The following is a 27,536-nucleotide window of genomic DNA, read 5'->3' as shown; positions in this document are numbered from 1 at the left end:
TTTGTAACACTTCATATTGTCACCCATTATCTTCGGGGAAAGTCTGAAAACAAATTTAATTATCAACCATATGTATATCTATATATTCCATGCAATATTTTTAAATAGGGCACATTTTGGTGTCACAAACCCAAATAAAAGTGATACAATGTAAAATCTCTAAAGAGATTGTATATTTTGAATTTTTTCTTTCCTTCCAGAATTACCTTAAACAGTATGTAAAGCTGATTACTAGCTGGTATCAGCTGATAGAAGTTTTGTTAAAACCTAACAGCTGAAAAAAAAAATCAACATTCGAGTTACTGTTGAGTTTCATCACAATACTTACTGGATTCAGGACCTTTTTCCCACCACATTTAAAAATATCAGATGAGTAAGAAAAGGAAGGAAGACGATTAGAAACCATAGTTTGATGCCATCTTCTTTGGCCCAAGAAAAGAAGTGTTAAGTGTACTGACATCATCGTACAGGTCTGGATGCACACCACCATATCAACATGGCTCCTTCCTGCACTTGGACCTGTTCTTTCAGCTACTACACTCTCTTACACGTGCATGTACACAAATTCACGCTTACACCCACACTAAAACTTATGGTATGCCTCTCTTCCCCGATGAAAATAAATAAATTCTTTGTTCAACTGGATGGTTGGAAACATTTTGTTGACATTTTAAAGGAAATTATCAAAATTATATCAAATTAATCCCCAAATGAGTATTTTATTATAAAACAAAAAAATACACCTAAATACAGAGTAAAGCTACTTATTATTTATTCATTTCTAGGCAAGATAAGTGTCTGAGAGTACAATGCAGTTCAAATAAAGTAGCTACCTGGCTTGATAAAAAATACTCATTAAAGGTAGAAAATTATTATGAATATTGAAAATAAATATGCAAAACATCTTGAAAGTTTTACAGACTTTGTCCTTAAAAATTATAGTTGATTAGAAACTATACTGTTCTGCCACATTGATACTAAAATAGCTGCATTTTGGCTTAAATTACAACTGGTAATAATCTATACATTTGTATATAAACATAATATTCTTTCTACATTTTCGATTAAAAATTATACAATATTAAAAAGTTTATAAATTGCCAACAAAAATGTGAACTCATTTATACATTTCTGACATTAGAGAACTAATTATTATAATTATTATGTTATGGAATGCCAAACATGGGCAACATATCTAAGTTATAGAATAGTTATGATGAAATAATAAAAGAGGAAAAAAATTTCAAATCCATAATTTAGTAAATTTGCTCATTTAAATTAAAAAGAAATCACCATTATGATTAAATGTGCCAAATTCCATGAGGTTCTGAATGTGTGGATCTTGTTGCTTTGCTATTTTTGAAATAGGCAACTTCAATCCAAATCCCCATTTCCTTTTTTATTTTCTTTAAAAGGATCAATTTTTTTTTTAAATGTATGTATGTATTTATTAATTAATTTGACTGCATTGGGTCTTCGTTGCTGCACGCGGGCTTTTTCTAGTTGCGGTGAGCAGGGGCTACTCTTCACTGAGGTGTGCAGGCTTCTCATTGAGGTGGCTTCTCTTGTTGCAGGGCACGGGTTCTAGGCATGCAGGCTTCAGTAGTTGTGGCATGCAGGCTCAGTAGTTGTGGCTTGCGGGCTCTAGAATGCAGGCTCAGTAGCTGTGGGACACAGGCTTAGTTGCTCCGTGGCATGTGGGATCTTCCCAGACCAGGGCTCAAAGCCATGTCCCCTGCATTGGCAGGTGGATTCTTAACCACTGCGCCACCAGGGAAGTCCCCCACTATGTTTCCGACACAATTACACTGAGATAAAAGTTCAGGGGGTAAAAAATTTTTATTGAAAGATAAGATTGGTAAACATATTCTTAATACAAAAAATGTGAGCATCTGCCACAATGAGATTTATCCTGTTGGAATACTAGACTTACTGGAGCAAGTGATACACATATGCAAATGTGTCATGGTTAGGAGAAGGAGTTTAATGACCAGATCTTTCTTTGCCTGAGTAAAATGGCTGGAACAGATTCAGTATAAGACTATGCAGATCATAACTTTGCTTCAGTTCCTCGCTTTCAGCAAGCCTGTGTCATGCATTTGAACAATATATTAGACACAGGCGGTAAAGAGCTGCTGGCAAATTGGAATCTCTTGATGGGGCTGCGAGCTGGTAATTTTGAGGTAACCGATCTTCTGAATGTGCTGCTACTGTAGGGCTCCTCAAGTCTTAGTCATATTAAGAAGGAGCCCAACAGGCTACCTGTTGGTTCAGCTATGCTTTCTTTTTTCATGTACTCACCAATAAACAGTATGTCAACCTGATCCTACCAGAAAAATCTACAGGCTGCCTGAGAATATATTTTACTTGCTGTTCTCTTTACTTAATGGAGTTTTAGGGCATTAAAGGCAAGAAGGTACTTGGAAAATCCAAAAATGACCTGTCTGTATTAGGATTTTTCCTTGTACTTTTAGGTGCATCAAAAAAACCCACTTTTATATAGAAATGAATACTTGCTAAAAGAGCAAACTAAATAACTTCTGATATCTAAATGAACAAAAGGAGGAGAAATAAGCTAAAACTGGTAATATATACTTACTACTGTGCATAGTATTGCTTTGAATTGGTGAAGTTAGATCAGATACAGGCAGTGTTTTCACCTACAATATACCTATACTCCCGAAAACCCTTCAATTAGCCACTGATCACATGGTTTCTGACATGTCTAAATTATGATCTTTGCTAACAACAGATTTGACTGGAAGAGGTGATGTGTGCACCCCTCAATGACCTCTCTGCAGGGCCAGCTTTATCCCTTTTAACTGCTATAAAGAGGAATGTTTATGCTAAGTATATTAGCAGTCAGTAATGCTGCAGTTGCTACTGAATGGCTATATATTTGTATGAAACTCCACAATGAAATTTCTATTTAACAGGGGACAGGCTAGCAAAGAAGTATTTGGATAACTTGTTACCTTACTTACTAAGTGAAATGTCCATGTATCAAAAAGGAATAATTCCAAAACGTTAGAGCACATTATCTTCCCAAGTCCATTTGGTCTTTGAAAATTTATACAGTCATTAAATGAAATTTCCTGTCTTTTCCAAAGGGCATGATACTATGTCCCTTTACCTAAATATTGTGACAATTAATAGAGACTGTTCTCATGGATGCATTTGTCTGAATGTGGAAAGTCTGCGTTCTTAGTGTTTACCGCAAACCCAGCGAAGGTGATGATCCGTCTGAAGGTCAGTCAGCTCTTCAATGGTTCTCCAGCTGCACTGGCAGGCGTATGCCCGTGTTCCTTTCTTCTTTACCAACTTTGTTTTTAATTTGTGGAATTCTGGCATATTGTTCCTATTAGTAAAATAAGAAGGTTTTAGCATAGTAGCTTTGTTCAGTGCTTAATGACTTAAAAAAACAAAAAAGAAATTCTAACTGCTTTATTTTCCTATCTTCACAACATCCAAACGCTAAACTACCTGGTGCTCTCACATGAAAAACAGAAGATACACTTTGGCGTTCTCTTTCTGAGGATTTCAATGTTTTTAAATGGCAATCCTCTAGGTCTGTTTATTAAGGCTGTTGTAGAACACAGTGACCTAAAGAGAAGAATTATTGATCTGTCTTATCAGAGGCTACATGATATAAGAATAGAGTGGAAAAGATGGTGGTTCATCTCCTACCTCAAATACTCACCTGTGCCATATTTTAAAAGCCTGCAGTGTGGAGGGGCTTCCCTGGTGGCGCAGTGGTTGAGAGTCCGCCTGCCGATGCAGGAGACACGGGCTCGTGCCCCGATCCGGGAGGATCCCACATGCCACAGAGCGGCTGGGCCCGTGAGCCATGGCCGCTGAGCCTGCGCGTCCGGAGCCTGTGCTCCGCAACGGGAGAGGCCACAACAGTGAGAGGCCCGTGTACCGCAAAAATAAAAAATAAAAAATAAAGCCAGCAGTGTGGCAAATGGAGGGCATATAAGAGGCATAAAGATAACAGGCTTCTGATGGGTTAACTATAGAAATTTTTCATTAATAGAGAAAAAGTGCTTGTTATTTCTATGTGTTGAATTCATATTATATCTCATTTGTTTCAATGATCTGCTTATTTACGTACACTACCAGAAACAAAACAAATGCCTATCCTGAAATAAATGTCAGTAATTTTAACATAATTAAACCTATGCACAGAACTCATGAAAAACGATAACCATCTGACTTGATGCTATTACAAAAAAGACTGCAGAAGTTAAATTTAATTAATAGGAAATCAATTATGATTTTCATAGTCCATGTACTGAATTTATGTAAATATTCCATGACAAAAGAAAATGAAAAAATTCAAAGTGAAATGATGAAAAAATACATAGTGAAATGATGAAATACAGTATAAGTATTTTTAAAGAAAGAAATACACTGTTAACTGTTGATGTCACTGCTACAGAAAGCAGGAAACAAAGTGCCCTCTGGTGGCCAATGGGCACCACATTCAGTACTGCACAAAATTCAGGCACAATTGAGGTTAGACCCTAACAAAACCTAAGAGATTTTCCAGGCCAACTGTCTGACTTCAGGAAACTGAGACTTTGACCAGCTGAACAACTTAGCTAAGGTTACAGTGAGATAGGGGAAGAACTGAATAAGTTCTACTGCAAAGAAAAAAGCCAAACAAAACTAAATGTGTTTAATGAAAACTAAATGGCTAAATGAAGGACTGTCCTTTATTCAATCTGCAATATATTTTGACAAACTTAACATGTCACACTTGATTGAATACTTAGAGATTTCAGGAGTAGGAATCATGAAAGCCAAGGAACTATCAATAATTAATACATTTCAAGTAGTGCATATTTTAAAAGCTGAGAAAGAAAATTTCATTATTTCCCATAAAGCAAACACAGTTTAATAGAAAAATAAGAGCATTTTATTTAGCTATCATGGCAGGATGGTCAAGTATAGCTTATACTTCTTTTAGAAAGTTCTAGAACTTCTCAAAGCTAGGATACACTTATTGCCCTCAAGTGTTTCCTCTCCCCTCTACTTTCAAGCAGATCACATCTTCCTTCACAAAATCAGGCAGTGAGATGTGAAAAGGCCTCCATTTCCTAGCTGTCCCCTTGAACACATCAGTATATGACCTCTTTCCACCCAGGCACAGAGGCGGCCTCTTCCTATCCAAGGCCCACTTTCCATCAGCACTCTAGACCCCAAAGCCTCCAGGACCTTGTTACTCACATAACCTTCCCTTCTCTTGTCTTCCCCACCCCCCCCCCCCCACAATATAAACATCAAAGCATCTCCTATCTTTTTAAAAAAAATATTTATTTATTTATTTATTTTTGGTTGTGTCAGGTCTTAGCTGCAGCACGTGGGATCTTTCGTTGTGGCATGCAGGCTCTTCGTTGTGGTGTGCGGGCTTCTCTCTGGTTGTGGCACATGGGCCCCAGAGTGTGTGGGCTCTGTAGTTGCGGCATGCGGGCTCTCTAGCTGCAGCACATGAGTTTAGTTGCCCTGCAGCATTTCGGATCTCAGTTCCCTGACCAGAGATCGAACCAGCATCCCCTGCATTGCAAGACTGATTCTTAACCACTGGACCAGTGGTTAAGGGAACCACTGGACCAGGGAAGTCCCAGCATCTCCTATCTTAACCAAATGATCCCTTAACTCTGCATTCACTGACAGGCTTCCAAGTCACCTTTCTGGGTAATATCATCCAGTTTCATGGTTTCATCTACCACTTTACAGTCTACATTTCTTAATCTGAGCTTCAGAGCCCCAAAGAGTACGGGCTCTTGACCTGGGATTTTGGGACCACACTAGGCTTTATTTGGGTTGGATACTATGAAATCTCTCAAATTGTAATTTTTCTATGTATCTGTATATTTGAATCTTTCTGTGTGTATGTTGAGAGGATTCAGATTTTCAGAACAGTTCTTGATGTGAAAAGTTTAAAAACTCTTACATTAACACTAGAGGAGACTCCTAGAGATTTACATGAGAATGGATGCCAGAGAGGTGTGAAGAAAGCCTCACACGGTTTTCTTTATGCTACTGAAGAGTGCTGCAATAATTCTGATGACTTGTATCTGAAAATATAGTCTTTGCTTAGGCACAGGTTTGGGGGGCCAAAAATGCATGATATGTGTACTTTACTAATTTTTAGCCCTTAATTTTTATTTGAAAATGTGAATGTATAGTTCAGATACATTTTTATAACTTAAAAACATTAGGTATTCACTGAGTATTTAAGGATGTACAAATTACAAAAATATAAGTAAGACACTATCCCAACCACAAGGAGGGAGGCAGACATACACCAACCTAAGATATTTTCAGTCTTTTATTACAGTAAGTGCTATAACCGGTACAACGTGCTGTGGACACACGGAAGAGGATGAGTTTACTTCCAAGTTGAGAGTGGTAAGGGAATCATAGAAGATGAGCAATGAACCATACCCTGAGGGACAGGTAGGGTTTAGGTAGATAAAATGGTGGGAAGGTAGCCCAAGAGGTGGAGAGTTTATACAAAGTCATAGGGAATGGGAGCATTATGGGAGCATTGTTTTTTTTTTTTTGCAGTATGCGGGTCTCTCACTGTTGTAACCTCTCCCGTTGCGGAGCACAGGCTCCGGACACGCAGGCTCAGTGGCCATGGCTCACGGGCCCAGCCGCTCCACGGTATGTGGGATCTTCCCGGACCGGGACACGAACCTGTGTCCCCTGCATCAGCAGGTGGACTCTCAACCACTGCGCCACCAGGGAAGCCCCGGGAGCATTGTTTTGATGTAGCTAAAATCTTGCAAAGGTGAAAAGTATACCATGGAAAGACAAACAAAGCTGGGTAATAGATAGTTGGGGACTGGATTATGGAAGGTCTTGAATGCCATGCTGAGGAATTTGGACATTATTCTGTAAGCAGAAGGGTTTTGGGCAAGAGGATGGCATACTCAGAGTTATGCTTTAATTCTCAGCAAGTGAAGGGTGGTCTGGAAGAAGAGATTGTACACAGGAAAATCAGTGAGGAGGCTACTTCTGAACTCCTGTCCAGAAGTAACATGTCCTTAACTAGGCTGACAGCAGACAGATGGAAAGGAGGAGATGATGCGAGAAATATCAAAGAGGTGGAGGCCACACAATCTGGCCAAGGTCACCAAGAGGCATTACTGCACAGTAAGAAATATAAAGTTATATATTAAGTACATTTTTCACAGAGTGAAGTTCTTTAGAAACATACCTGAAAAACAGGTAATCACATGATTTGTCCCACCCATAGTCATCGCAGCTTACCACCCAGAAATCACAGGCTATACAACGCAGATGGTCACATGCTCTGTTCAGAGAAAAAGAACTGTACATTAGAAATTACTGTTAAATTTAAATATGAAAATATGCTGATTTATTCACAGACTATACCACATATTACAGATTACCGAGTAAACAACAGAAAAGTAAAGATGAATCTGAGTATAAATTTTTATACTATTGGTCTGATTACCTATTTGAACTTTCAGGTTAAATTTCTGCACAAACCTACCTATTTTACTAAGATCTTGCATACTGATACTTAAGCTACCTTCTTTACGTGTTTCCCTTCCTAATGAAAATTTCAGGATGCCTCTACCACAGAATTTGTCACATTGTATTGAAATGCTGGGACAATATCTTCTCTGTGCTGGGACAATAACTTATTTGTTTCTGTTTCCCCACTACTTGGCATTAATGTATTCATTCACTCACTTAAAAAGTATTTACTGAAAGACTACTATGTGCTGGTGAGATTCTGTCCTCAAACAGCTTAGATTCTAATTCGAGAAGAAATACTCATAAATTATGTAGCACGTTAGAAGGTAAAAAGTGCTTTAAATGAAATAAAAAGTAGAGTCGATAAAATTGAAAGTACTGGGAGGAAGTGTGTTATAATTTTAAATACAAGAGTCTGCATAGGCTTCACTGGTGAGGTATATCTAAGCAGTTTCTTTAAGTGGAGTGGTAGTTGGTAAAGGAAGTGGGGTTAATAGAAGGTTATATTTAAGAAGGAGAAAGAGTCGGTTTGTATACTGATGGCAAAGATGCAATGAAGGGAAAAATGCTGCTGATGAGAGAGGGTAGAACTGCTAGAACGATACTCAGCACATAACAGTTACTCAGTGACAACCTGAGGAACCAAAATGCCAAGCAAATCTCAAAATTCATATAGTACATAGTAACTTCAGGAGTAAAATGATAATATATGGTAAGAATTATGAATTGCTGCTGCAAACCATTTGATTTGTATAATAATTGTGATTTAAAGAAAACTTCTCCATTGTCTGAAGTATTTTAAAACTAGAATCAATGTAGATACATTTGATCATCTAAAAATTAAAAGGAAATAACAAGAGTTTTAAAGATACCAAAAACAAAGTGAAAAGACCAATAATAGACTGAAAGAAAACATTTTCAACACATAGTCAAATACTTATACTGATAAAGAGTGCTTACAAATGACAACAAAGAAAGAAACTCTAAAAATATAATGTCACTATGTCACTAATATAGGTAGCATAGATTAGTAGTTAAAGAGTGTAGATAAGATTGCCTACGTTCAAATGCTGATTCCCTAGCTGTGTAACTACAGTCAAGTAACTTAACTTCTGTGACTCAGTTTCCCTATCTGTAAAATGGGGATAATAATGCACACCTCATAGAAGAATTATGAGGAGCTAACCAAGTTAATATTGATAAAGTGCTCATGACAGTGCCTGGTATACAGCATTTATTAAAAAGTTAAAATACTACATAAAGAATTAAAATTTCAAGCAACCATGAAATATATATTTAAACCAATTAAGTTAGCAAAAATTAGCCCTCTCAGACATTTCTGGTGGGTATGTGAACTGCTATAACCTTTTGGGAAAAATCTTGGCATAATTTTACAATTAAAATTATACCTAGCTGCTGCACTAGCAATCCCATTTTGGGGAATATATTACATATAAATAAAAGCACCAGAGTATAGGCGTGTATCTCAAGAATAATTTCTACTGCAGTGCTGTTGAAGTGGCAAAAAACAGGATACCACCTGGATAGCTATCAAAGAGGGAAAAGACTGAATAACATTTGTACTATGGAATATTAGGCAGTTGATAAAAGAGTTAATTAGATTTAACTACTGACATAGAGGTGCACAAGGCAAGGTACACAATAACATATATAACATGATCCTGTCTTTGTAAAAACTACCCCACAAATTTTCCTGTATAGGTGTTTATAACAAGTTTGTAAGAACATGGAGAAAAATGTGGAAGGTAATATACCATGCAGCTATCACTGGTTGCCTCAGGAGGGGTGGGAATGGAGAGGAAGGAAGGAGAGTACTATCTTTCTCCTTATACATTTTGACTTTTATTTTTTTCAAAAAGCATATAATACTTCTGCAATTAAAAAATAAAATAAAATCCATCACTATATTTTTTTTCACTTATTTCCCTCTAAAATTCAGATAACTTAACTTCAAAATTGCAAATATATTTTGGCCTGGAAGTTTCTTTGAGAATGAATGCTTTGTATTTCTAAAAACATTAATCACAACAATAATTAAACACTTAAAATCTTAAGTTTCATAAACAATTCCATATTTCCTTTTAAACTGTTAGCAATTTATGAAGTTGAATTTGTACATATGGAAATTCAACACAATTACATTTGTACACATTTGAACTTGGATTTTGAATGTACAAGTCAGGAAATGCAAAATGATGGTTCCCAAAGCTGCTATAACTTGCTTTCTTATGCATATGTATTTATTACATGATTGCACAGAGTGTTAACTTTAATGCCTTAATACATATGTGCAATTTGGCTGAATTACTGCTGTTGTGGGAACTATAATTTAGAATTTCCTGACATTCTGTATGTGTAAAATTTCAACCATAATGTTAAATACAGCTTTTTAATTTAAAATTTAGCAGTTTATTCAAATCTATTCACACTACCATATTTTCCTACCAACACTGTCCTTTGAGAAAAATAAAACTAACTTGCAGCTAAGAAATCATTCTGCTGCTACGATTCACTCTATTAGACCATTATTATACCAGTCTATGGAATAATCCAGGCTTGCAAGTAGTTTAAAAAATAACGAGGAGAGTAAAATTCAATTTGGCTTGAAAATAACACCTTGGTTTTATCTATATCTTATTAATGCCACCATGCTTTGCTACTGCTCTTCCCCTTTATACCAAGTGGGTAAAAGATTCAAATCTTTACACTCTAAAATCATTCGAGATTACTCTCAAATCAGAGCTTGATCCAAAAATTAAACAAACATAACACATGAAAAAGAGGCAGAACAGACCCGATTTCCTTCATGCCCTAGGCATGTAAATCAGTGCTTATTTTCAGGGCTTAAATATATTTTTCTTTTATAACTATATATAAAAGAATATCTAACATAAAGTCATGGTTCCAATGAAAGATAAATTGTCAGGTCTTTCCTCGAAAATGTGAGTAAATACAAACATGGAAGTGTCATCAACAGCTTTGTCCTTTTATCAGGCTAGTAAGTAAAATCTTTACTATTTTAAAGATGTTAGTGGTGGGAATGTCCCAAATATAGCCCAATATAGTCTTCTGCACAGACCCTGGTTCTCAGTCAAATCCTTCAGATCTACACAGTAGACTGGGGAGTCTTGCTGTTTGGGCAGCTGGAAAACAACAGCTGCAATAACAAAAGCGGCTTCCCTCTTACATACATTATAAAAGCGTCTGCAAATTGGTATACTAGAAGGAATAATGGACTAGGCGTAAAGTTACACGTTGGAGTCCTTGCCTTGGGCAAGGCACAGGGCTTGGGAGTCATTCTTGACAACTTTCTCTCTTGCCTCCAACAGCCATTTAATCACTGAATTCTGTCAATTCTATGTTCTAATATCTCAAGTGTGACCCTTTTTCCCTACAGCCACTGCTACCACTTAGGTCACAGCTGCCATCCCTGTCTCTTTCCTGGACCACCGGTACCTACTGCCTGTTGACTGGTCTCCCTGTGTTCTCTCCTGTCTTGTCCCTCCAACTTCCAATCCATTTTCCATTCTGGAACCAAAATTTCTTTCTTTAGAAACACAAATATGATTATGTCATCCCTACCCGCTTAAAAAAACCCCCAAACAACCCAATGGCTTCCACTGCTATAGGACATATTTTTCTAAAATCCTCCAGGGGACCCCAAACCAAACGTCCCCCGACTACCTCTCCAGCCCCACCAGGAGCCATTCTTTCCCCCACTCACTACACTCCAGCTCACCTGGCTGCTCCCTGTTCCTCCCACACCCCTGGCTCCTTCCAGCTCAGGGATCGTCTAACGTGGTGGGTCCTCTGGCTCCAACGCTCCCCTGTCTTTGCTTAATTCCTACTTATTTATCATATCATAGTCTGATTAAATGTTATTTGCTTAGGAAAGCATTCCCTAACACTTCATATTAGTTAGGATGCCAATTATCTATGCTTACAGTATTCTGTACTTACCCTTCACATTACATATTATGTGGAAATTAAATAGTTATTTGTGGAATTAAAGTCTCTTTCCTCATCTAGACTGAAAGCTCATTGAGGGCAGGGAAGTGTCTATTTATTTGTTCACCACAATGTGTTCACTCAAAACCTAGGACTAAGCAAGGACATGATGAATTAATACGTGTTTAATGAATTTAACATCAGTGCCTCAATTTGCTCATTTATAAAATGGGGTTAAAAATTCTTGCTCTACCTGCATCTTGGTTTTTCCCTGTGAAGCAGGTGAACCAATACACATATACTTACAAAAAAGTGCTCTGGACAGTATAAAGTACTTCATACATATAATATTTTCCATGCACATGAGTATGTATGTGCTTATCTTTCTGTGTGTGTTGATCTATGTCATGAAGAAGGTGGTCAATGATTAGTATCTTTGTGATGGGTGAAGAAGATCTGTGAATATAAACATTTACCTGTGCATATATATGCAAATTGTATGTGTTTTCCCTTCTTGTCACTGTGCAAAAGGTAGGAATGGGGTTGAAAGATTGTGGTATTCTCATGGATCAATGTTATATAATAGACATACACTGAAATTCCATCTGGAACGAGATTCTTCTCTGCTAGAACTAAATCAAAGTACATGTAAAAATATACTACATAAAAGAGAATCTTAATAAAATATTTACTCTTGGAAGTAAACCAGAACACATAGAGATATTTCCTGAGATAAAATGGAAAAGTAGTAGAATATAGGATTCTTGCAGCTGAGGTATAACACAATGAGAAGGCAGCACAAACAGATGAGAAATACCCACAAACAACTCCAAACAACTGTACCTATAGTAGCTAGCTGACCTGCAACATGGGCACAATTTTAATGTATTATTTCATTTAATCCTTACAATAACTCAGTTTCCTCACCCATAAAAACTAAAGTATTTATGGGTGAGGAAACTGAGGTTTTGTAAGATTATATCCCTTCTCAAGGCTTCACAGCTTGTAAGAGGCAGAGTGAATATCTGAACTTAGGTATTCTGTCATCAGAGCCCTTTTTCTTCATGCCCTGGGTATAATCATGTGTTTCTTTATCAGTTTCTCTACTGGCAAGTGTTTTACGTTTTTTGGTATCTAGTACCTAGGACATAGAGGGCATTCAATGAATATTTAAAAAAAGAAAAGGAAAAGGAAGTTCAAACAGAATGACAAAATGAGTCTACAGTAAGTGAATTAAGCAGGTAAGACAGTGGGGACATGCATTAGAAAGGACTGTCATTCTAGACAGGGAGTAAGTGTAAAAATACTCAGAGGTAGAAAAATATAAGTGGAAAGTAGAAGGATAACAAGTGTTCTAGTGGAAGTAGAGTATCTAGCCCAGGCTTTAACTGGAGGTGAAAGAACTAAAAAGAGAAGAGGAAGAACAACAACTTGGTAAAGCAAACAATGAGTTTAGAGTTAATATGAGACAGATGGCAGCTCTCATGTTCCTTCTGAACAGGGGAGAGGTGCTCAAAATGTTATGTTAGGTATATTTTCTTTAATGCTCTATGTGGGTGAGACTACAGAAGATGGAAGTGGATGGTAACTAGGAAACGTTTGCCGTAAAGCTCAAGGATGACTTGAGGGAAGCCTGGATTCGAGGCCGAGTGGTCTGGCAATGACTGAGACAAATCCAACTGGGTAGACACAGTAAGTCAGGATTGATAAGCAGCCAGACTGTATTCTTCTCTAAGGGCAGTGTGTGTCTCTAATCCTTCGAATAGACAGTCCTCAACGCACGACGATTCAGGTGCTATCAACTCTTTATTTACAGCCCTCACAGCAGGCATCACCCCTGTGGGTTGCTATAGCCTGTCTGCTGCCTGGTGTTCCTGGTCTAGGCTTCCCCAGATTCCCAGTTTCCCTCTGGTCCTATAGCCCTTTTTTTCCAGGCCTCCTCGGATCTAGGCCAGCTCTACCACAACCCTCCAACAATGTCCTTCTGGATCCCACTTCCATTATTCAATATAATGGTTATCTCTCCTGAAACGTGATCAGAATGCAATCATACAGCTCAGTCTTTTACTTCTTTTATCAGAAAATGAAAAAGTGCTTTAGAAATAACTAGACAAAATATAATAATCTAGTTAAGTAGGCCTCTATAAAAATAGAACCAAACTTAACAGGACAGTAAAATGATTTGCTGAACTACTTACAACAGACAAGACATGGAAACAACCTAAATGTCCATCGACAGATGAATGGATAAAGAAGACGTGGTGCATATATACAATGGAATACTACTCAGCCATAATAAAGAATGAAATAATGTCATTTTCAGCAACATGGATGGGCCTAGAGATTATATATCAAGTGACGTAAGTCAGAAAGAGAAAAACAAATACCATATGATATCACTTATATGTGGAATCTAAAATACAACACAAGTGAACTTATCTACAAAACAGAAATAGACTCACAGACATAGAGAACAGACTTGTGGTTGCCAAGGGGCAGGTGGGTGGGGGAGGGATGGCTTGGGAGTTTGGGATTAGCAGACACAAACTATCATATATAAAATGGATAAACAATAAGGTCCTACTGTATAGCATACGGAACTATATTCAATATCCTGTGATAAACCATAATAGAAAAGAGTATGAAAAAGAATGTATATATATGTATAACTGAATCACTTTGCTGTACAGTAGAAATTAACACAACATTGTAAATCAACTATACTTCAATAAAAAAAAAAATTGCTGAAAATCGATCTGTTTCCCCACTTTACGACAATGACAATGGAATAGGCTAGGAGTCTGAGGCTGATAGGGGCTTGGGGTAGGTAGCATCATGACCATAAGATTGCCCTGAAAGAGGTACTGAGTGAGATCCTGGGTGAAAGGAGGGTTGGGGAAGAGACAACAAAAGGAGGCTTTCTCCTTTTGAAATATGTAAAATCAAGAGACTGTGCTTAAGAACTCCTTGGGTACTAGAGACCCACAGCTTCTCATGCTGACTGGCCAAGGCAATGGGGGTGACACATCATATAGTTCACCTGTCCTACTCACTGGTTTTCACTGCCTGGAAGGAAAAATGGCAAGATAGAAGCTCAACTCCTGGTGTCTTGTGGAAACCAAGCTGGGATGGAAGTGATCCAGGCACTTCAAGTGGCTCTTAAAGAAGGGTGTCAACACAATGAACAACACATACCCAACACCATAGCTTTTAACAACTATCACCCAATAATAATCAGTATTTCAGTAAAGTGTTCTTAGACTGGCTAACAAAATATACCTTTTATTATGAAACAGACTCATGCCAAGATGATAAGAACTATGTTTTAACAGGGTATCAATTTGGAAAAAACTAATTAAGAAAGTATAACATATTTCTGACATCTTACCTCTGTGAAGTATTTGTCCCAACCCCACATGGAACAGCACTTCCACCAAGGTATACTGGGCTGCAGCTGGACATGTTCAACAGACGGAAGAAAAATAAAATTAAAACATAAAAGAAACATGAGAACTTAATTTGGCCTCATTGACTCTATATTCTTGTAATCAAATTGTATATTTTCCTGAGCAAGCCAACTATTTCAAGGAAGAGGTATTTATTTCAGGGTCAGTGTGTTATTGGATAAAACCTGTATATTCAGGAACACTCAAGGAGTTAAAATGAGTCACAGAAAAATGTGTTTGCCAAATAACGTAAGGGACAAAGTAAATACTGAAGAATATAACAGAACATTAATTTTGAGAAACATTCACACTTTTTTTTTTTATGCAGCAGAAAATTATTTACAATAGCAATAACCTCCCATTCAAGTTCCTTTACACTAAGGAGTCACAGACCATAAGAACACTGAAAAATGCTGCTGTTGGTCTGTCTCCTGAAAGCCGACCAGTGGTGCTTTGTTGCTCAATGTTGTTAAACGGTAACAAAATCTACTAGACCATGCTCACCAGTGTGTATAATTCAACAAAGCAATCCCAACTTACTTCTTACCAGGGCCTTGAATGGAAGCTCTGACAGATGTGTTACCTGAAGATTTAGATTTTAATTTCTGTTAAAAAAACAAAACAATAAAAGGCCAAGGGTAACTTAGAGAATTGTAACATGAAAACTAATATTCTTTATTTTATAACAAGGACATTTTAAAAATGGCTTAAAATTTCCTATGATTTTAAAGTTTCTGAAATGAAAACAATGATCAAAACCCTTTAAAGGCAAAAGGGAAGTAGACCTCCCTGAGGAATTTACGAATTACTATGCTAACGTTTAGTCTAGAAAATTGATATACTGCCATTATTAGCATGCTAAGATTTAGAGTCACTTTATAACTCTTCAGTTAATACTAGAGTTCAATGATTTAATATGAAGGAGCTGCTATTTAAAACTTCATCCTGGAAAAATTCAATTGAGGAGTAAAAAAACCTCAGGCTCATTTTAAAGGCTGTGAATGGTACTCACCTGAACTAAAAATAAACTAACCAAACTCCTGGGTAACTTCAGGAATATTAATTTTGATCAGATGAAATGGTATCAACCATTAGATGTCCAAGGAAAATGTAGAGCTACCTAGTCACAATCATACAGTAGTTCCTATATGGTTACATAACATCATCATTAGCAAGCATTTATTAAGTGTTAACTGGTATAAGGTACCAAACAACATGGCCGACCACATACTAGGACCACCGCCAAGGAAAGGATGGAGAGAAGGCAATTTAAACTATGCAGAGACATGCCATCAATTTACCTAGTAGGTGAGGAAATTTAATGGAGGCAAAAATACTTTACTATTTCTCTTAACTCTTTTATTTGTTGAATAAAACTGATGTTAAACAGAACTGGAAACATTTTTGGTGCATAGCTGAAAAGTAATAATGTGCCTACGTCTCTTTTTGTCTTTGGGAGCACGCCCCATGTGCCATCCAGGCTTGTGTTTGCAACTCAAGGCTGGCACACTGACATCTGCTGTTGTTTCTGGGCTTTCTTGTGTGAGTCTGCAACTGATATAATATTGTAAGTCAACTATACTTCAATTAAGAAAAGAAAGAAACACAACAGGACGGGCGAGCAATGGAGGAGGGACCAATACTCTCAAGAGCATCTGGCCTCTGAGGACAAGGTGGGCATATGGACGAGCAATTCAGAGACACTTCCTTTCCTCATCCAATCAGTGTTTTACATTGATCTGCTTTCCTCCAGAAGTTTACTTGGGTTGCTTTCTCCCCTGCAGGCTGGAAAACTGGATATAATAACTAACTTCAAAAAGGGAGCACACAGAAGAAGTGCATAAAAGCTTATTCTTCATGATTATAAGAGCTATTTTTATTTCAGATTAGTATATCTTCTCTAATACTTCTTTAGAGAAGTATTTCCTTCTCTTTCTGAAATGCCTTGAACTGAAGAGACAGTGCCTCACACACAGATACATACCCTGTAGTGCTTACTAAATAATGAACTGCTCAGATGATCAATGAATAACATCATGTAGTTTTTTTCCTACCACTAATTAAATTAGTATTGCTATTCAGCATTTATGATGCATTCTGTTCGCAGAGTATTCAACACCATTGCTATTGTGTTGACATGTTATTCAACTAGGCCATCAGATTATTAATTTACCACAGATGAACTGAAAATGTTAAATTTAGAGAAATTAAGATTTTTTAAACTTGGTTTTATTTTTATTCTTTGTTTTTCTAATTGAAGTATAATTGACCTACAACACTATGTTAGTTTCGGGGTAAAACATACTGACTTGGTATTTCTATACATTACAAAATGATCACCACAGAAAGTCTAGTCACCATACAGAGCTATTACAGTATTACTGACTATATCCCTCATGTTGTACATTTCATCTCTGTGACTCATGTATTTGTACATCCCTCATGTATTTCACTGACCTCTCCCACTCCTCTCCCCTCTGGCACAGAGAAATACAAAGCTTAAGATCTATACCAGTCACTTAAATTTTAGTCTGACAAAAAAAGAAGTGGCCCATATCCATAATCTTAACACAATCATTGCCTAGTTATTTTTAGTCCACTGTCTTGCTTTAATCTTCCCTACCTTAAAAACAAACAAACCAACCCTCTTTGGTATTATATTTATTTCTTAGATTTTTTTCCTTGTGGTCCTTGTAATTTAGACTTCCATTTGGTCTCTTTCTAACAAATATATATATATATATATATATATATCTAACAAATATATTCTGTGCCTACCAAACTGGTAAAAATGAAAGTATATACATTCTCATCACTGCTGGTGAGAAGAATACAAAGAAGACAGTCACTTTGGGAAACATTTTGGCAATGGGTAGAAAAGTTGAAGATGAGCACACCTTGTGACTTCCTAGGTTTATATATCCTAGAGAAACTCCTATACATGGGTTAAAAAAAAAAAGACATACAAAGATATTTGATGAAGCACTGTTTGTAAGAGCAACAACTTGGCATAATCAAAATGTCTAATCACCAGGGATGTAGATAAACTGCGGTGGAGTTACGTAAGGGACTGCTATACATTAGTTAAAATTGTTTATGGTTACATACATATGTAATAAAAGTATAAAAGTATGGATGGAAAGGCTAATGGTTACCTTTGGGAAGGAAGGCAGTAGAGTAAGATTTGGAGAGTTCTTAAACTATAATTTTTATTTCTTTAAAAAAAGTCCAGGGAGTTCCCTGGCGATCCAGTGGTTGGGACTCAGCGCTTTCACTGCTGTGCCCTGGGTTCAATGCCCGGTCAGGGAACTAAAATCCCACAAATCACATGGTGTGGCCAAAAAAAAAAAAAATCCAGAGGAGCAAATCTGGCAAAATGTTAAGATACGTTCAGTATGACTAGTAAATATATAGGTGGCTGTTATATTATTTTATGAGCTTTTATAAAGTTGATACAGATATATAAGCATTTAAAAAAATAAAATACTACCAACTTAACTGATTAGTTCATGGGATGAGAGCAACGGCAAAGCATTTGAGATGCTAAGCACATTCCTATAATGAAAGCTGATTTTGGTCTTTTAGAAAAGTATTCTTACAGTATACAAATAAATACAAGTAACCAACTTCATCTGCAAGTTGACTTTTGTTCAACAGCTTTTCTAATTTCTCATTCTTGCTGAGAAATAAAAAGCAAAACACAGTTTCTACTTTTTTTCTTATTTAAATCTCAGTGGAATAATTTCTTTAAATAATTGTATTTCTCAGAATTCAAAGGACTATAGATACTTGTGTATTCTAGTAAGTTTTCAGACTATTCTAAACATGTCTTGAGATAATGAAAGAATTACTGTACATTTAGAACATTTGACTTACAAAGCATTTTTTGTCAAAGTTGGGCTCTTCAAATATTTCGTTAATAAGACTGTCAAGATCATGTTCTTTTTTAAATGTTTCTGTTGATCTGAAAAAATAAACAACAAACAAACAAGAAAACAGCTGAAGCTTAAGTGCAGATAAAGTCAGCCAGCATGAGAAGAGTTTTGTTTAAATAAAGTCCATTACTAGAGTTGATAACAGAAGGACAAATGTGATGTTCTTTTTTTCCTACTATGGACATAGCCTAGGATTCTTGAGAAAAAGGATGTAGTTCATCAGGTACAAATTCCCATGTGTACTTTTACATACTTAAAATACAACGTTTAAAGCTGTACGTTATATATAAGAGAAAGGTGGGTATGCACTTTTCTAAATTACATCAACCATTTATTTAAGAATACAAAATATTACAAAATTATAAGTAGAACCTGAGAATTATAAACAAAGATAATTTTAATATGTCTAATTTTCCCCTAAGGGTTCCATTGTAAGTCAAATAATCATACCTCTTTACTACAGGAGCCAAAGGTTATATAACCAAATGATTAATTACACACATACACATAAAAAAGTGATATTTGCTTGACAGAGTATCTCTACCTCTTTACCTTCTGCGGGTATAATCATCACAGGATTACTGACAAACTGTTACTGCATGGAACTCCTATTTAATAGCTAACATTTACTGAATACTTTACATAGATGAAGATATAGGGACTGAGAGATTCAAAAACTCGCCAAGGTCATATAAATAGTGGGAGGAGAGGCTTGGAATTGAGTCTAGGGCAGTCTAGACACCTAACACTAAATGAGATTAACTCTCTTTAGAGTTTACGTTACAGATGCTGTATATCATTATAACTTTATAACTTCATTGGATCATTAAATTATTTGTTTTAAAAGACAGGTTTTTTTAGACTAACTCTCTATTTCTAGAAACATATTTGCTCCAAAACTGTTAACATCAGGATTATAGCCCTCTTTTGATACTGCTTAGAGTAAGATAATTAACCTGATGTAAGAAAACGCAGAGGCTACTGCCTAACACTGAATGTCTGATTCCATCTATGTCCAGACTTTGCCTCTTCAGTTTTTCCCTTTCTAACTTTTACCCCTAATATCTTCCACTGTATACTGGTTTCTTCCCAAGTATGCTAAGTATGCTTTCCTCTTCAAAGAAACATTCCAAAACCCCTCTTGAAGCTGCCACCCTATTTTACTCACTACTGAAGAGTAGTCTATATCCATTATTTCTACTTCCTTATAAGTATATTGGATTTAGCATCTGCTGGTGATCTGGATAAGGGTTTCTTAACCTTAGAAATACTGACATTTGGGACCAGATAATTCGTTGGGGTGTGTGTGTGTGTGTGTGTGTGTGTGTGTGTGTACCACAGTGAGAGGGGCAGGCTATTGTGCACTGTAGGATGTTTTACAGCATCCCTGCTTCTACCCACTAGATGCCAGTAGCACACCCTTCCCCAGTTATGACAATCAAAAATGTCAAGACATTGCCAAATGCCCCTTGAGTGGTAAAGTCATCACCTGTTGAGAACTACCCACCTAGTTTAAATTATTTAACCTCTCTGAACCTCAGACATTTTATATGTAAAGAGGAAATCTAGACAACTATTTAAAACTTCTTCCAGGTGTAATATTCCATCTCTGGCCTCTATATCCCTCAACTATAGTGAAACTCTTTTTTTCAAAGTCACTACTGCCCAAATCACTATATTCAATGGCCTTTCTCGGTTCCAATTAGCTTTAATCTTTCAGAAGCACCTGACACTTGTGTACCAATTCCTTCAATTTCTTTTGTGACAGCAGGTTGCTAAGATGTCCTCTAGAAATTCTCTCCTCTGGTTTTCATGATGTACTCTCTGATGTACTCTGTACTTTCATGATGTACTTAGCAGTAGTTCCTGGCATCCAGATGTGTCATGGTCATTTATTATCTGCAGAGCTATCATTTTTAAGGGACAATTTCGGTAATTTAACTCTTTTAAGAAAAAGAGATACAGGCTATATCACTACACAATTGGCAGGTAGTCTCCTATTAATAAATTCATAATGTAAATCAGTTCCTAACTTTTAGGTATCAATTTTGGCTCAGGACAAAATTTTAATATTTGACATTATATACTACATTTGTTATTAAGTTTAGGGTCTTTGTTGCTGGTTTTTTTGGGCATAATTTACAACTACACTGCCAAATGAAGTGAATGACAACACTTGAATTCAACACATGAATGACAACAGTACTGGTTTGTTACAGCTTCTATAAATGTATTATTGAAAAATCTGAGGTAGTAAGGTGGGATGGGATGCTACGAGGATTATGGATGGATTTTAGTAGTGTAACAACAGGCTATGGAGAGAGGTACAAAAGGACCTGTGCTTGGAGAGGATCCGTCCACCTTAGTAACCCTTTCCATTTTCAGCAGCCTGCTCTAAGACATCCTATCCCTCTGTGCTAGTTCTCCTAAGATGAATAGGCTCTGGAAGGCTCTTTGATAAATTTTCTCCATGCCCCAAAGGAATAAATAAAAAGAACAAAAGAACTTGCAAGGTAACATTGTTGTAGGATAGGAATGGTAGATGTGCTGGGAATGAGTACATAAGAATGTCCAGCATTCAAGATAATAATATACAAATTAGTGAGAGTGATATTTGCATAAACAGTCAAATGAGCGTTAGCCCATTCAAAGCAGTCATCTTTTTTGGCCGAGTCCCCACTAGGGATGAACCCATGCCCCCTGCATTGGGAGCTCGGAGTCTTAACCACCAAACCGCCAGGGAAGTCCCCAAAGCAGTCATTTTAGTTGGCTCTACAGTTATTTTTTTAGAATGCTGCCAAGTACTCGACTAATTTTTAGAACTTCTGCTTCTAAATTTTAGACTCTTTTCAATGTTTTTATCTTCTGAGGGTGAATTTTTATAAACAAATGTCATTAGAGGTAAGTCTTGTAAATTGGGTAGCAATGGTGTTGGGTTCTGGGAAATCACACGCAGGTGCGCAAAAACAAAACAAAACCCACAGATGCAGCCATAAATAAACAAGATTGACTTTCTTGGGTTGTTCCAAAGCTGCCACTGTGTAATTCCACAAGCGTCTCCAAGAGATTCAAGCAAGAGTCACTGCAGAGGCTCCCAAGCCATCACTTTGAAGGACAATACTCACTCTGGCAAAAATTTTGTTTTTTTGGAATTGAGGGGGGAAGTGAGATAAAGAAGAAAGTCCTATTATTGAATAATTACACAGAAGAAAAATGACTGACAAATTTGAAAGATACTTTTTCTGGATCAAAAGCCAAGACTTAAGAAAATTCCCCAAATTTCAATTTGGATGCCTGAGATCATCTGGTACCCTTAGCTGGGGCCATGGGGAGAAGGAAGGTGGCTGGATTAATAAAGACAGTGTTACCAATAATTAAACCTTTTAATCTTAAATCTAATCTCATTCAATTATCTGAGCTTAAAAAAAAAATCAACTAATGATGGAATAGAATGGAATCGTTTTCTCCAACAATTGGCCCAAGAATTGTTCTGCCTTGGGAATGGGGTCCCAAGAGGACCAGAGGCAATAGGATGAGGTTCTCTGTGCGGGCATCTCAAAAGCGGAAAAGAATCGCTCACACAAACGGAGGCCCGGGTCACCGTGACCCCCTCGGGGCTCAAGAGAGAGAGCCTAAGCTGCACCCCCTCTCCCGCATCGGAACCTGAGCGAAACCGCGGGCTCTAGAGGCGGGGCATCAGCGGGGCCAGTCCTCTGGGGCTTGCTTGGGGGGCGGAGTCGGGCCTTGGGAAGAGATGTTAGGATCCTACAGGCCGGGGAGCTGAAGTGTGTGCGGCCCCGGTAGTGGGGAATTGAGAGTCTGGGCCCTAGCAGGAAGAGGAGCTGGAGGTCGCGGGCGGGGGTACATTTCTTTGGGTCCAGCGGCGGAGGGGTGGCTTTAGGACCTGAAGCAGGCTTCACCAGAACAGCCCACCCCTCCCGCCTGTTAACCTGAGATTCTCTTCCGCCTCGGCTCGGTTCCGGTCGTTGCTGAGGATGCCACCGCCACCGCCTCCGCCTCTGGGCCGTTCGACCATACCCAGTCTCAGTGGGTCTGGTCTGCAAAACTTGGACTCGACCTCATCCAAGAGCTCGTCCAGGTCCTTCGCCATCTTGAATCGTCATGTCCTTCCCTTGCTCTGGTAGCTACAGCACCGTGTGGTTTCCAGGGGCAACGCGAGGATCCGCAGGGCGCGCTGGCCACCCCCGCGCATGCGCGAGCCATTCCGAGGCTGTCTTAGGAGCTCGCGATGCCTGGGCGCTGACGCGCTCGCGCGGAAGGATGCTGTGGAGTAGCCAGGCTCCAGCGCACAGGCTTTCCCGCGGGGCAAGAGGTCTGACGGAACTGTCCATTCCTACTTCGCGACGCTTTGCTTTTCTTTGTTCCAGATTGTCTGGAGTGTTTTGTCCCATCTCCCTCTTCTGGACTCAAGTTGTAACCACAATCACACGACTGCGTAGATCCCTCATCCGCTCTTCATCTTGCCCCATTGGGGTCCCAGTTGTATTCCAGCAGTTCATAAATTCTTTAAATAATCTGTGGAGAAGTCTGCAAAAGGAAAACAAGGATTTGTACCAAAAGGTTGATTGATCGTAGTCGGCAGGATTCGAACCTGCGCGGGGAGACCCCAATGGATTTCTAGTCCATCGCCTTAACCACTCGGCCACGACTACTGTTGACGTTATCTCTGGCAATGAGATCTATGTAGTCTACACACAAGTATCTACTCCAGTAACAGGTATGTTTAGATCGTGAGGAAAACATTGCAAAACTGTTCTGCCAGATAAGAGCATATTTGAATGTTATGGCTCTAATAATGTTACCTTCTTGAAGGGCTCTTAGAGCATATCTCGTCCAACCTTTTACTCTCCATCAGAAAAAACTGAATTTTAGTAAAATCGCTAAAGTTAGCGTCAGAAAACAAGAGGTAAGGAAGAAAGCCTGGTGCTGCTGTACACCTGCTTGCAGAGGTGTGCATTTCCAGGAGGGAACCGGCAACCGTGGGGCCACCGACCAGCCTCCGGGCTTCCTTGCCGGGCTCCCAGCTCCACCCCTGCCCCTCTCTCTTGGACAAACAGCTCCCAAGGACTCTTTTTACCCACTAGGCACTAAAATGCTGTTGCCCACTGATTTAAATTCACTATGCAGGGCCAGACTGTCCCACAGTGCCGTAAAAACACTACTTTGAAAAGTGTGATACGTGATAAAATGCAAGGTATTGTCATTTCATGGTACTGCTGTAAATACTGTGCATACCTAAACCTGAACTTTGAGTATTTCTAACGTGGGATAGCAAAGAGGTTGGCAGCCTTGGAAACTCTGGAGCTAGTTTAATCGAGTTGAATTAGTAGCTCCATTTATTTGGTTTGTTGTTTGTTCAGAATATCTTTAATGTCCCTGAAGAGCAACATGAAGTGGTGTGATGGAGCGAATGTAGAGCGTACCTTTAAATATTCGACTTTTGGGAGACAGCTGTTAAATGCAACCATTATTAAAAAATTAAGTTAAATATATTAAAAAACGAAAGCAATACTCAAAATTCACTACAGTCTAGTTATTTCCCTACATTTTACTATAATTTATGCTGTTGAGGTTATTTACATCTATTGTATCTGAAATACTATACAGTGGGTTGTTATTGTGAATCTCTTCCTAACTTCCTGTTAGTGATGTCACTTGGGTAGCTTGGAATCAGGCTTCCTGAGTGTACTTACTCCAGGGAAATTGCACATGCTACAAAGTACTTTTCTCACTAGAGTTAGTTGTCAAGCATTTAACAGCACATCACTAATGTTTACCACCAGACCAACCTTGAATATTCCCAGCAAGGCAACATTCCACTTACCTGTCTGGCTGCCCTGGTTATACTCCCTGAAGTTTTCTTTGTTTTAGCTATCAGAATCCTAGCATATTGTATGACTTCCCACTCAATATTTTAAAGTTTTGTTTTGTTTTTCCCTAACTTGCTTTGCTGGGTGATGGTACTTGGAACTGGCCTCCAAAAAAAGACAGGAATAAGCCACTTGATACTGAAATTGCCCTTGCAATATGGTTCTGGGGGAGTTACGCATAGTTGCCATACAGTTTAATAGGCTTAAATTAATAATTTGATTTTTCTCTAGAAAAGATGAAATCTGAGGTATACCACCAGTGGCTGAAAGAATCTTTTAGCATGTAGAAGATTTGCATGAAGGACTATGAAAAGATAAAAGAGGAAATGTTTCTAGTTGTGTGTTTTGTTTACATGAATATTGGAAAAAATTGGAGCTTGTTTCCTTCTTCCACTCCCACTCCGGTTTTAATAGCATATCATGTGTAGATCGTCCAGAGGTTTGGTGTCTTGAGAATTTCACTTACAGCTTGTTCAACTCTTCATTGGGTCTTCTGACCTCAGTTGTGTTGTCTTTCTGGTTTGCGTGAGAGTGAGAAAAGTCAAGTTCAGTGTCTACAATGAGAAACGCCACATATCACATATGTGTATGGCTGTTTGATAAATGGGATGATGATAGCATACTATTAAAAATCTGCAGGGAGTTCCCTGGTGGCCTAGTGGTTAGAATTTCAGGCTTTACTGCTGTGGCCCAGGTTTAGTCCTTGGTGAGATAACTGAGATCCCACAAGCCACAGCGGCAAAAAAAAAAAAAAAAATCTCCAGATGTCAGGAGCGATACCAGGTGAACTTCAGCGGCCTCTAAGCAATGGAGGTGGATGTACGTGATGAATGTATACTTGGCTTTGGAAGAGTCTGCGTTCATGCAAATCATATTAGAAGATAATTAAAAAATATGTTATATATTCCTTTGGTCTTTTTGTTTTCCAAAGTGAAGAATCTTATTTATTCTCTCTATAATTGTTCATATGTGTAGACAGTGATGTGAATCCTTGTCCCTTAACTCTTTCCCAGTCTTGGAAAGCATGCCGAGTGTCAGATGTTTCATAAAGGAGTATAGCCAAGAGTCTTCAGACAATACAATTATTAAACACGGTAAAAGTGGCGTGCTGTGTATTATTGCATTTACTTAGCATTCCAAGCAAGTATTTTAGGGAAAAGATGTCCATGATAAGAAAATAAAGCCCTGTTGACTTTCCCAAGTAAATAGATAGATAAATAGATACCCACCGCTGGGCAGTGACAGTGGCATGGGTGTGAGGGAGGAGGCATCTTCACAGAACAGTCACCAGCTTCCCAGCAGCTAATGCTATAGAAGAAATGGAAATAGCATTGGGGGCAGCTCTGATTCTTTTAAGCCGTCCTGAGTTAGGCCTTGATGCCGTGTAGGTAAATTCAGTCCATAACACGCAGAATCTTTATTGGAATTTGTACATTCATCTCTCACAGCTGTGGAGAGTTTAGACTAGTCACAACTCTCACTGGGATACTATCATCTTTGTAATTTGAAAAAGGATCAGGAGCCTGCAGGCTTGGAACGTCTTGAGAAAGCTCTGGCCCTGAAATACATCATCACACGTGGGGGACACCACTTGCGGCATCATCGCAGAGAGCTTAGGAATGCCGAAATCAAGTACTTCTCTGGCATGATTTCAAATGGCCTGAGAACTGTTTTTTTTTTTTTAACTGCAAAACAGATTCTTTCCTCTTCCATCAACCGCGTTGCTGTCAATGTGTCCAGTGTTAGGTGCCAGAAATGAGCATAGCCTCTTAACAATAACAATGACAAGGTTAACACGGCCGCCGGGGGCTCTCTCAAGAATCTGTTAGGGTGTATTTGGATCCGCAGGCACGTTCTGAAGATGTGCACCTCTTCAGTCTTTCTAGCCTAAGTACATTTCTCTTCGGCAGCCTGGACAAAACCTGTCACTTTTTTGGCCAGACCTTCTCATGCTTTCAGGCCCCTCGGCCACTATTTCTCATGGACCCCCATGTGTCCATATGGTAGCGCTAGGCTCAAAGTTGGTATATGGGAAGCAGCCTCTGACAGCACGGAGGCCTGGTGAACTATAGTCATTTGTTCAAAAGGCCAGTACTCACAGATGTGCTCTAAGAGGGTCATACAATTTTTGATCCCACCCAAACGGACATTTTATCACCATGCACATAGCAACCAACAAACAGATCAGCCCGAAGAGGCAAGAGCTAATGTATGTGGCGCAAACCCATCGTCCCTTTGAGGAGTCAGTAGTCGAGCCTTTGTTTGAGGCTTTGACATTAAAATAATTTCTTCACTTCTGTAGTTCTGTGAGTCCAACTCCCTCTTCCCTCTTCCTTGTTTCATATCATTTTTTGCTTTATGATTTCCAGCCTTCAGAAAGTTAAACCTGATTCAAGCAAAAGAAAAAAGGATCATTTGAGGAACCATGTGGGGCAGTAGGAATTTCAGCTAGGCGTTATAACGAAAGCAAAGTGAGAACCAAATGGATGGAGGCCATCAGAAATGTCTCACAGGCCGGGGCTTAGGGTTTAGTGCCGCGTAGTCTTCTGTGTTCCCGATTGGCCATAGTGCCTCATAGGAAGGAGGCCCGGGTTTTAAGCTGACCAGGTTGCTCTATTTCCTCAGTTACACTTCCACCTATCAATCATTCTTTATAGTTTTAAAAAAGATGCCTGTAGGTTTCTGAAAATCCAAAAGCTCTCCACCTACCTGAAAAGCTCACAGAAGTCCCTAAGGATAAAGCCAACAGAACTGTCTCCCTTACAGTGAACTGCCCA

General features: G+C 38.4%; 1 protein-coding gene across 1 annotated transcript; it reads right to left on the bottom strand.

The window, feature by feature from the left end:
* Nucleotides 1-1,820: 1,820 nt before the first annotated feature.
* CFAP418 (cilia and flagella associated protein 418) lies at nucleotides 1,821-22,985 on the bottom strand. The gene is made up of 6 exons (XM_082674781.1): nucleotides 22,819-22,985; nucleotides 18,810-18,897; nucleotides 15,474-15,538; nucleotides 14,876-14,941; nucleotides 7,232-7,327; nucleotides 1,821-3,358 (listed from the first exon to the last, which is right to left on the bottom strand). The coding sequence occupies exons 1-6, from the start codon at nucleotides 22,977-22,979 to the stop codon at nucleotides 3,205-3,207; spliced, it is 630 nt and encodes a 209-aa protein (XP_082530907.1). The 5' UTR covers nucleotides 22,980-22,985; the 3' UTR covers nucleotides 1,821-3,204.
* Nucleotides 22,986-27,536: the final 4,551 nt, after the last annotated feature.

This window comes from Grampus griseus (genome assembly GCF_964374135.1).
Source record: "Grampus griseus genome assembly, chromosome: 17".
Taxonomy (NCBI): domain Eukaryota; kingdom Metazoa; phylum Chordata; class Mammalia; order Artiodactyla; family Delphinidae; genus Grampus; species Grampus griseus.
This window is presented reverse-complemented; position numbering and strand designations above follow the sequence as displayed.

Bases quoted from the DNA above. Each gene is read 5' to 3' on its own strand.
- CFAP418 (XM_082674781.1), bottom strand. From the start codon at position 22,979: ATGGCGAAGGACCTGGACGAGCTCTTGGATGAGGTCGAGTCCAAGTTT. The intron at 15,539-18,809 runs GTAAGTCAAATG...TTTTTTTAACAG, and splicing joins ACTTTGACAAAAAATGCTTT to AAATTAAAATCTAAATCTTC. The intron at 14,942-15,473 runs GTAAGTTGGGAT...GAACATGTCCAG, and splicing joins ATTCAAGGCCCTGGTAAGAA to CTGCAGCCCAGTATACCTTG.